At 38.8% G+C, this 12,015-nt stretch overlaps 1 protein-coding gene across 2 annotated transcripts in view; it reads left to right on the top strand.

Moving 5' to 3' along the window:
* Positions 1-775: 775 nt before the first annotated feature.
* LOC141092099 (selenoprotein M-like) overlaps positions 776-12,015 on the top strand; it is a 37,170-nt gene continuing 25,930 nt past the window's right edge. Inside the window, exons 1-2 of one of the 2 annotated variants that reach the window (XM_073578036.1) lie at positions 776-929; positions 4,456-4,515. In XM_073578036.1, coding sequence (XP_073434137.1) covers positions 810-929; positions 4,456-4,515 — 180 coding nt within the window. In that variant the 5' untranslated portion in view covers positions 776-809. The remainder of the gene's footprint in view (positions 930-4,455; positions 4,516-12,015) is intronic. The other variant, XM_073578117.1, reaches the window with a different exon arrangement.

Genomic DNA, 12,015 nt, shown 5'->3' with positions numbered 1-12,015 from the left:
GACAGCTGTCGGCAATAAGTTGGCACAGCGTGTTTACACGCAGTGATAGTTTAAATGCATGATGGACACAGCCCGTTGTGGTGCAGAAACTGACAGCCGGCCATGACGGACTGTGTCTGTCATTGGACGTTAAGGAGTTGAAGGTGTTAAAGGGAATCTGTCACCAGGTTTTTGCCACCTAATCTGAAAGCAGCTTAATGTAGAGACAGAGACTCAGATTGTAGTGATGTGTCAAGTGCTGAGCTGTTTGCTGTAGTTTCGATAAAATCATTGTTTTATTAGCTGGAGATTATCACTAAGGGACTAGTAAACATGCAGCTATATTTATGAACTCTGTATAAACCCAACCTCACCACTTATTGACGTCTAGATATGTAGCAGAAAAAACGGATTTTATTAAAACCACAGCAAGCAGCCCAGCAAGTGCCACATTGCTGGTACGGTGTCTCTGCCATGCTGCTCTCATACGGGGTAGCAAAAACCTGGTGGGAGATTCCGTTTAAGATCAGAATAAAGTAATAATTAGCCTACCTGAGAATAATATGGTAAAAACTTAAGAAGTTAAACCTATTGTTACAATCCACATTTTGCAATTTGGAGAAACTCCATATATTTTTGTAATATTTAACTAAGATAATGACTTTAAATAGACCTTGACAGTGAGTCTTATTCCATGTGAGAAGATCTGATTGTGGAACACCTGCCTTAATGACATCACATAAAGAAACACCCCTACTTGCATAACAGTCAGTGCATTGTAAGCTGTGGTGAAACTCCTAGTTGTCTTTTACTTAGTGACATCGAGCGCGATGGATCTTAAAGCAGTGCTGTGCGTCCTCGCCATCTGTCTCTGTGTCAACGCAAACAACTCGGACTCAGTAGAGAGGGTCCTGATAGAAGACACTGAAATCGCCAGGGGCACTGTTATTGTAAGTACTGAAGAGCAGATTTGGTATATTTTGTTATTGTCAATCTATAGTAAAGCAGAAATGACAAGTTGTTAATATCTTACATTCTCTGTGCAGTTGAAGATAAGTTTGGCCTCAAACTCAACAAGCAATAATAGCGTTACAGACTACTCACTAAAAGTGAAATGGAATTTATTTACTATGGATTTGAAGCAATCACACTGATTTATGAGTGAATCAAAACACCGAAAATTGCTTAGTAGATATTTTTGTTTCCTACAAATTAAGCTTTCATTATATTTGTCCATATGATCATAACATATTCTCCTCTACCCCATATACTTACGAAGGTCTTTTACCTATAATATAGCTCAAAGTAAGTAAATGAGAAAGTTCTGGTACAAATTTGACATTGATGAGCCAATGTGCTCGGATAAAGTATTATCTGATCAAGGTCGAGTGCTATCCGAGTATCTTCGGCGAGCTTGAATAATATGTTCGAGTCCCAGTGGCTTCATATCTCGTGGCTTGCAACACATGCAGGGATTGCCTGAACAGGGGAACGCTGTTCTAACCGCTCATCGGTGCCCCCTTGAGGCAATCGCGGGGTGCCTATGAGTTGCCATGACATCCGGAGGTCTGCTGAAGACCCCTTGTGCTTGTCATGAAGGTACTCTTATGAATGCCAGATTTTTTTCTAAGGTCTAAGGGGTAAGGTTTCTCCTTATGGAGAGTGACATACCAGAGCTGGTATGTCACTCTCCACAAGGAGAAACCTTACCCCATAGACCTCAGTCCAGAGCCTCTCACCTAGCCAAGTCAGTTCTCATACTTTGCACTGACGAGGGCCAATAGCCCAAAACTCCATGTCTGCAAATTGGATTCTGATTTGGCTTTTTTCCTAAGTCATATTACAGGACTCATTAAAGGGTTGATTGTGACTTGTAGGATCGCTACTACCGGCGGCGCTATAGAGTTCAAGTCCTCTTCCTTCTGAAGAGGCAAATTGCATATTAGATTCTTTCTAGTGTGTTCATAAGAGACCATGATTTGTGTTAAATACAGCAAAACTTTGTTAGTGATCAAATGATCGCAGGTTCAAGTCCCCAAAGGGGAGTAATATTCAAAGTGAAAAGTTGGAATTTTTGTTTCCATTTTTCAGGACATTACATGGTAATATAAATGATGTCATTCAAAAGTACAAGCCATCCCTCAAAAAACAAGATCTCATAAGGCTATGTGGATGGAGATATTAAAAAGTTATGGCTCTTGGAAAAGATAGAGGGAAAAAGGAAAACTATAAAAAATTGAAATCTCTAAGTCCTTAAGGGGTTAAACAGCACAGAATTTGAACCTTATGCCCTATCCGACATGGTGATTTTCCATTTTTGCGCTTTAGTTTTTCCCTCCCATTCTTCCATCGATATAGCCTTATGTGAGAGCTTGTTTTTCATAAGACGAGTTGTGCTGTTACATGACGACATCCATTATACCATGCAATGTGTTGGAAAACTGAAAAAAAAAAACAATTGCGCCAAAAGGGCAAAAAAGCGCAATTTCGCCATCGTATTTAGGTTTTTGTTTAATCGGCATATAGAACTGCAATATACTGAATAAAACAAAAGATATACTGTGGCTGAGCATGGCTTCTGATTTTTTTTGCACACCCATAGACTTGAAAGGCTGAGTTTCTTCCGATTTATTTAATAAACTAGCACACGCTGACATTTATTTTCACGCGCAGATTCGGTCAATGAAAAGAAAAAATTTCTCATCTGCAATGAATAACATTGGTCTGAACGCTGCCCATTGTTTCCACGGACCGCACTCAACCTGCATATTCCAGTGTCTGCTTTTCCATATGGTGCAAAATAAACTGCGTAAACTGTATATATTTCTGAAAAAACATTAGAATATATCATTTTTGTGACACGATAATCAATGATTAACATAATCGCATAAATATGTAAGATTCATTAACCCCTTCCCGTGGCATTAAATTTTTTACCTTTTGTGGTCCTTTTTTGAAAAAACATACATTTTTTCATTTTTCCATCAATACAATTGTATTAGGAGCTCTTCTTTGTGGGGCAAATTGTAGTATTAAATTACACCACTTGTTTTTGCCTTATAATCTACTAAAAAATGTTGAAAAAAAAATCCTAGGGCACTAAGGCTACGTTCCCACAGTGAGCTTTTGTTTTTTGCTGTGCACATTTTATAAACAATTTCTGCACCTATTAAGTAAATTAAGCTACTTGTGTCTTTTAAACGTGTTTTTTATGGCATTTTTGTCTTTTGTTGGCTTGTCAGGTTTTAATTAAAGCGGCTTTGTTTTTGATACTTCCTGGTATTTGACTTTGAGAAAACTTTATTGATACAGTCATGTGTTTGCAAATGTTGAACAAACTGCGAAAGTATAGCAATGCTCTGGGGCCATAGGTCATGCACATATAAATGAATAGATCATATCCAGAATTGGTGCAAGAAGACCATATAGGAGGATTATTTTAAAAAAATGCAAAATTTTATTTAAACAATAATCATAAAATACGTAACACACAGTCTGAACCAATGAATGGGACATGTCAAAACAAGGGTGGAAATTAATCAGATGCACAAGCTGATGTTGTCTCCAGACTTAAAAGGGAACCTGTCAGCAGTTTTGGCAGATATAAGATACGGCCACCGCCTTTCAGGGCTTATCTACAGCATTCTATAACATGATACTGTATGGTGATCTGTTAGTGATCCATTAGTGATGGTTCTGTCCCCATCATTATTCCTCAGCCGGTGGAAAGAGGCCGGGAAACAAGTGTTGAACGACTTCAATATTGTCGCTCACATTCATTTAGTGTCCTGAACTCAGCGCATGTAACTACAATCGAAAGGCTTCTGTGTAATGTGCAATATGTCAGCTTTTGGGGCCCCATTTTAATCTTTGCCTAGGCCCCACTTTGCCTAAAACCGGCCCTGGCAATGAGAAGAGGTAAAGATAAAGGTATACATTTACCCGAGTTTAGAGCGTGTCACCAGATTCCCCTACATGCGTTTCGGTGCTTGCCTTCTTCCGGGGGGCGTAGTTTTTTTTAAATAATTCTCTAATGTGGTCTTCTTGCACCAATTCTGTATATGATCAGTTGATACAGTCATGCGCTGGTTATGTGTTTTTGATGCGTTTCCGCCATGGAAGCACATTAAAGATGCATGTGAAGTTTTTTATTTTTTTATTTTCTGCATCTAATGCAATTCTATGAGGAGAATCTGCACAGAAAAGTCAGCGTACCTGCAAGAAAAATTGACTTGTTGCAGATTTGAAACAAGCACGGCAGGTTAGTTTACGCTGAGTAAAAAAAAAAGTACAGTGTGCAGATTTCTATAAACCCCATCCACTTTGCGGACTGTAAGACGCTGCATATTTCAAAATATGCAGTGTCAAAAACTCATTGTGGGCACAAAACCTAATAAGTAGGGATGAGCTTTCCGATATTGAAATATTTGCGATATCGGAATTCCGATTTCCGATTCCGATATTTTTTTCACATAGGAAATCGGAAAGCAGAAGAAGACTAAGCATGGTGCTCCTGGAAACTCCCTGCAAAGCAAGGTGAGCTGAACGCAGACACATGTCAGTCAAAGGGCATATTGACACCACCACTGGCAGTTTTAATTTAATAATGTAAAATCACTAACCCCAACTATCCCTAACCCCTAACCCTTACCACTAACCCTAACTAACCCTAACCACTAACCCTAACCCCTAACCCTTACCCTAACCCTACTAACCCTAAACCCTAGCCCCTAACCCTGCTAACCATAAGCATAACCATAACCCTAACCCTGCTAACCCTAACCCCTAACCCTACTATTCATAAGCATAACCCTAAACCCTAACCCTATTAACCCTAACCCTCCTAACTATAAGCATAACCCTAACCGTAAACCCTGACTCTACTAACCCTAACTAACCCTAACCCCTAACCCTTACCCTGCTAACCCTAAACCCTAACCCTTAACCATAACTCTACTAATCGTAACCCCTAACCCTAACCCTACTAACCCTAACCCTACTAACCATAACCCTAACCCCTAACTCTACTAACTATAAGCATAACCCTAACTGCAAACCCTTACTCTACTAACCCTAACTAACCCTAACCCCTAATCCTTACCCTAACCCTACTAACCCTAACCCTAACCCCTAACCATAACCCTACTAATCCTAACCCCTAACCCTAACCCTACTAACCCTAACCCCTAACCCTACTAACCATAACCATAACCATAACCCCTAACTCTAATAACCCTAACCCTACTAACCATAAGCATAACCCTAACCGTAGCTAACCCTAACCCTTACCCTAACAACTCTAACCATAACCCTAACTCTAACCCTAACCCTAACCCTAAACCCTAACCCTACTAACCAAAAGCATAACCCTAACCCTAACTAACCCTAACCCTAACCCTACTAACCATAAGCATAACCCTAACCCTAACCCTAACCCCTTACCCTAACCCTAACCATAACCCTAACTACCCTAACCCTAAGCCCTAAACCTTACCCTACTAACCATAAACCCTAACCCTACCCCAACTAATCCTAGCCCAAAGAAAAAACACCGCTGTTAAGAAGATGGTGACCAGTTTTCCTGCTACAGCTTTCGCTCTGTGCATTTTTCTAGCGATTTTTTGCTCCTCTGCCTCTGCAAACTCCTTCCCCATTATCCTGAGGTGTTTCCCCTCCATTTTATCCATTATATAGCACTGTATTAGCCATTTTGTAATTCCTATTTTTTTCTCCCGTTGACTTGCATTGATATCGGAAATCGGAAATTCCGATATCCGATATTTTTTCAATATCGGAAATCGGAATTCCGATACGATATCTGGCAATATCGCTCATCCCTACTAATAAGTCAAAACCCTAAAATTTCTGCCATTGTTTTTTGGAATTCAGAGCATTATGCAGTAAGGGTATGTGCACACGTTGCGGATTCGTGTGCAGATTTTTCCGCTCAGAATCTGCAGAATCTGCAGGTAAAATGACCTGCGTTTATCTGCTGATTTAGTGCAGATTTTCTGCAGATTTTGTGCGGATTTGGCCTGCATTTTTACACCTGCGGATTCCTATATTGGAGCAGGTGTAAAAATGCTGCGGAATCCGCACAAAGAATTGACATGCCGCGAAAAATAAAACGCTGTGTTTCTGCGCGGAATTTTCTGCAGCATGTGCACAGCAGTTTTTGTTTTCCATAGGTTTACATGGTACTGTACACCGCATGGAAAACTGCTGCGGATCCGCAAGGCCAAATCCAAAACGTGTGCACATACCCTAAAACTTACCTGGTACCATTATTATCCAGGTCTGTATGCTCATAAAAAACTTCTGGTGTTGGCTTTTTATTATTTTATTGGTGGAATAAAAAAGAAAATAAACCAAATTTTTGATGTCACCATTTTTATTTTTTTATTAGTACCACTTAGGAGTACTTTATTTTGAGACATTCTATTTCATTTTATGACAAAAAAAAACAAACCAATTCTAATTTTTAATTTTTTTTTTCTTCTTTACACTACGGATTATATAATTTTGATTCTGGTATGGTGTGATCGCTTTTATTATGCCCTGCTTATACAGAGTTATTATAGTCCACAATGCTTTATATCATCATAGTAGTCCCCAATGGGGCTCACAGTCTAAATTCCCTATCAGTAGGTCTTTGAAGTGTGCGAGGAAACCCACACAAAACACAGGGAGAACATACAAACTCCTTCTAGATGTTGTCAGTAGTGGGATTTGAACCCAGGGCTGGAAATCAACAGTGCTAACCACTGAGCCACCGTACTTGATCTACAGTTGATATAAAAAGTCTACACATCCCTGCTAAATGTCAGGTTTTTGTGATGCAAGAAAATAATATCAGAACTTTTCCCACCTTTATTGTCACCTATAATCTAAACCAGTGATCCCCAACTCCAGTCCTCAAGGCCCACCAACAGGTCATGTTTTCAGGATTTCCTTTATATTGCACAGGTGATGAAATTATCACCTGAGCAATACTAAGGAAATCCTGAAAACATGACCTGTTGGTGGGCCTTGAGGACTGGAGTTGGGGAACACTGATCTAAACAATGCAATTGAAAAATAAACTGAAATCGTTTCAGGTGGAAAAAGAGAATTATAGAACGGAAATAAATGGTAGCATAAATATGCACATTGCACACCCTTTTAATATATATGCATATGGCATCTTTTTCATGCGGTTTTCGCCCATAATTCACCTGAAGAAGCGCCGCAAAGGCGCCTCATAAAATTAACTTAGTGCACAGCAATGCCAAAAATGACATTGCGGTGTACATAATTCCATTTTATATAGGATTCTTAAGCGGTTAAAAGAAGTGATGTGCTCTGTCTTCTAATGAAAGTATAGAGTGAAAACTACTGGTGGCAGATCCACCTCTTAAACTATGTCCAACTTTTTCCTGAAGTGACTTCACTTTCTAAAGCTCGTGTCTGCACTGGCATCTAAATGACGCTGTGTACACATATCCTTCAATTAATATTTTGTTGAACTAACCTTTGAATCTATGACAACATTCAGTCCTTTTGCATAAAAGTCTATCAGCATGGCACATCTAGGATTGGCAATCTTTGCCCACTCTTCCTTGCAGTAGCACTCCAAATCTGTCAGATTATGAGGGCATCTCCTGTGTACAGCCCTCTTGAGGTCAACCCACATATTTTCAATTGAATTCAGGTCTGGGTTCTGGCTGGGGCATTCTGAAGCTTGATCTTCTCCTATCAAAGCTACCCTTTTGTTGATTTGGGTGTATGCTTAGGGTTTTTGTAGTCCTGGTAAACAGCGTCTTCAACAACTGTGTTTTTGCAGAGGCCTAAAGTCTTGATGAAAAATTAAATGGCATTTGAAACTGTTCATAATTCCCTTCATCTTGACTAAAGCTCTAGTTCCAACTATTCAAAAAGAGCTCATGCTTCACTGTGGGTATGGTATTATTTTGGTGATATACATTGTTGGCTTTTCATGTGTTTAAATTTAAGTAACTCTGAGCACAAACACATCCCCAATTATAAGACGTTATTTACACTTAGGAAACTACATTTTTGTTGTTTTTGTTCTTTTTATTTTTCACTTAAAAATTATTTTAGCTTATTTCTCAATGAATTTCTACAAATTTTGTGTGACCCTATCCTCTTCACCCCAGAGCCTGTTTTCACCTTCCCTACCAGGCCAACTATTTCAATTGTCACTTCATGAGATAATAACTCTGAATCGCTTCAATGAATCTTGGTTAATCCGAGATTGTTTTCCTGTGACATATTCTACTTCAAAGTAGTGGTAAAATTTGTTTGATGCGACTTGCGTTTATTTGTGAAAATATCAGCAATTTAGCAATTTTCAAACTTTTTATTTTATGCCGTTAAAGCATAGAGTTATGTAACACAAAATAGTTAATAAATAACAAGCAATTTCTCATTTTTCCAACAAAATTTACACCATTTTTTTTACGGACCACGTCACATTTAAACTGACTTTGAGGGGCCTATATAGTGGAAAATACAAAAAGTGACACCATTCTAAAAACTGCACCCCTCAAAGTCCTCAAAACCACATTGAAGAAGTATATTAACCCTTCGGATGCATCACAGGAATTAACCCCTTTCTGACATCAGACGTACTATTCCGTCCATGTGCCCTGGCACAATTTGACCGTGGACGTAATAGTACATCTAAGCGATCAGCCACGCTCTCGGGGGGAGCACGGCTGATCGCGGCGGGGTGTCAGCTGATTCTCACAGCTGACACCCAGCACTAGGTTCCAGGAGTGGTCACAGACCACTCCCGGCACTTTAAGCCCCAAAATACTACGATCTATCAAGATTGCAGCATTCCTCTGCCTTTGGATCGGAGATCCCGCGGCGTGACGTGGGGTCCTGATCGTTGCCATAGTAAGCTGGATGTCGCCATGATGACATCCGGGTCACCAGAGCTAAGAAAACTTGCTAATCATGTGCAGTGCATGATCAGCAAGTCTCTCTCAGTCAGTGCAGCGCTGACAGCTTATATGGCATGCAGATGCTGCTTCATCTGCATGCCATAGAAGCGATCAGCCTGCAAAATATGATTGTGCCATAGTGGGACAAAGTGTAAAAGTCAGGAAAAAGTAAAAAATAATTTTTTAAAATAAATGTAAAAATATTAAAAAAATTAAAAATAATAGAATATATATTGATCTTTTTATCTCTAAATAAATAATTGAATGAAAAAAAAACCCAATAAAAGTACATGTATTTGGTATAGCCACGTCCGTAACGACTCAACCTATTAAACCATCCCATTAGCGAACACCATAAAAAAACAAAAAAACAAGGCAAAAAACAACGCTTTACCATCATACCACCGAACAAAAAGTGAAATAACACAATAACACGCGATTAAAAAGAGGGATATAAATAAACATGGTACTGTTGAAAACGTCATCTTGCCCTGCAAAAAACAAGCTGCTCCATCAGCAGAAAAATAAAAAAGTTGTAGCTCTCTGAAGAAATTAATGCAAAAACAATTATTTTTTCTATAAAATAGTTTTTATTGTATAAAAGTGGCAAAGCATAAAAAATGATATAAATGAGGTATTGCTGTCATCGCACTGACCCGAAGAATAAAACCACACGGAACGGTATCAACCCTCCCCAAAACAGATATTCATGAATTGCAGATTTTTGCTCATTCTGTCTCCCAAAAATTGGAATAGAAAGTCATCAAAAAATATCATGTGCCCGAAAATGGTACCAATGAAAATGTCAGCCCATCCCGCAAAAAATAAGCCCTAACATGATTCTGTTAGCCAAAATATGGAAAAATTATAGATCTGAAAATGTGGTGATGCAAAAAGAATTTTTTGCAATAAAAAGCGTCTTTGAGCGTGTGACAGCAGCCAAACATAAAAACATTAGTTTTCAACCTGGACGGATGCGATTGTCCACACTGAGAACCACTGGTGAATGAGCTGCTGGGAACGCAGCATCAGTAACCAGGGGGGTGATGTCATAGAGGTTACCTCCGGTCACTGGGCTCCGTTCCCAGCTGGGCTGAGCTGTGGTGAGATCCGGTGAGATTCCCGCTAGCACTGTGAGCACTCACAGCTGATGGTGCAGGCGAGGATCTCACTAAAGTCACTGAATTCAATTTCTCCTGTTACCCTTGGGAAAATAAAAAGTTGGGGGCTAAAAAATTATTTTTGTGGGAGAAAAATGATTTTTTTTTTTCATGGCCGGGCATTATAAACTTTAGTGAAACACCTGGGGGTTCAAAGTTCTCACTACACATCTATATAAGTTCCTTGGGGGTCTAGCTTCCAAAATGGGGTCACTTGTGGGTGGTTTCCACTCTTTAGGCACATCAGGGGCTCTCCAAATGTGACACGGCGTTCCTTCCCTTCCAAGCTCTGCCGTGGACCCAAACAGTGATCCCCCCACATATGGGATATCATCGTACTCAGGACAAATTGGACAACAACTTTTGGGGTCCAATTTCTCTTGTTACCCTTGAGAAAATAGAAAAAAATTTGGATATGAAGTAAATTTTTTGTGGAAAAAAGTTAAATGTTCATTTTTTTAATTCCTGTGAAGCACCAGAAATAAATAAACTTCTTGAATGTGGTTTTGAGCACCTTGAGGGGTGCAGTTTTTAAAATGGTGTCACTTTTGGGTATTTTCTATTATATAGACCCCTCACAGTGACTTCAAATGTGATGTGGTCCCTAAAAAAAAATGATGTTGGAAAAATGAGAAATCGCTGTTTAACCCCTTAGTGACGGAGCCAAATTTTTGAAATCTGACCAGTGTCACTTTATGAGGTAATAACTCTGGAACGCTTCAACAAATCCCAGTGATTTTGAGATTTTTTTCGTGACACATTGTACTTTATGATAATGGTAAATTTAGGTCAATATGTTTTGTTTTTATTTATAATAAATATCAGAAATTTGAGAAAAATGTTAAAAAATTAGCAATTTTCAAAATTTGAATGATTATCCCTTTAATCCAGATAGTCATACCACACAAAAATATTAATAAATAACATTTTCCACATGCCTGCTTTACATCAGCATCATCTGTAAAATGTTCTTTTATTTTGTTAGCATTTTAGGAGGTTTAAAAATGGAGCAGTAATTTTTAATTTTATCAAGGATATTTACAAAATTTTTTTTTTTAGTGACCTATCCAGGTTTGAAGTGCCTTTGGGGGTCCTATATATTGGAAAACCCCCAAAAGTGACACGATTTTAAAAACAGCACCCCCTGACATATGGAAAACTGCAGTCAGGTAGTTTATTAACCCTTCAGGTGATTTTCAGAAATTAATGCAAAGTGGCATGACAGAAATGAAAATGTGTATTTTTACCACCTAAATGCCACTAACTTCTGAACAAGTTACAACAGCCGTCAGAATCTAAGGCCGCTATTTGGGCGTGAATTGCCATGGCAAACATCAGGACCACACAATCAAGATCTCAGGGTGCCGATGAGGATAAAGAGGAAGCCCCCACACTCTGTTAACCATTTATATGATGTCACTATTGACAGCAGCATCTAAGGGGTTAAAAAGATTTGTACAGTGCAAACACTGATCGTGGCTGATGCAGCAAGTTGTCAGCTACAGTGTACAGCCGACAGCTACTGGATTGTCACCTGTATGGGGATGCTATTCTCTTATATCTCACGTCAGCTAAAAGACGTATTGGAGGTCATTAAGGGGTTAACTTTTAATCCTTTTAACTTCCTAATAAAAAAAAAATTTGGGTTCCAAAATTATGCTGATGTAAAGTAAACATGTGGGAAATGTTACTTATTAAGTATTTTATGTGAGATATCTCTGTGATTTATGGGCATGAAAATTCAAAGTTGAAAAATTGCGAATTTTTGAAAATGTTTGCCAAATTTTCATTTTTTTCACATGCATGTCATATCAAAAAAAATGTTACCACTATCATGAAGTACAATATGTCATGAGAAAATGTCAGAACCACAGGGATCCATGGAAGCGTTCCAGAGTTATTACCTCATAAAGGGACAGTGGTCAGAA

Source organism: Dendrobates tinctorius, unplaced genomic scaffold (genome assembly GCF_039654945.1).
Source record: "Dendrobates tinctorius isolate UK_male_01 unplaced genomic scaffold, ASM3965494v1 ptg000003l, whole genome shotgun sequence".
Taxonomy (NCBI): domain Eukaryota; kingdom Metazoa; phylum Chordata; class Amphibia; order Anura; family Dendrobatidae; genus Dendrobates; species Dendrobates tinctorius.
Note: the sequence above shows the minus strand (reverse complement) of the source record. Positions and strands in the feature narration are given on the sequence as shown.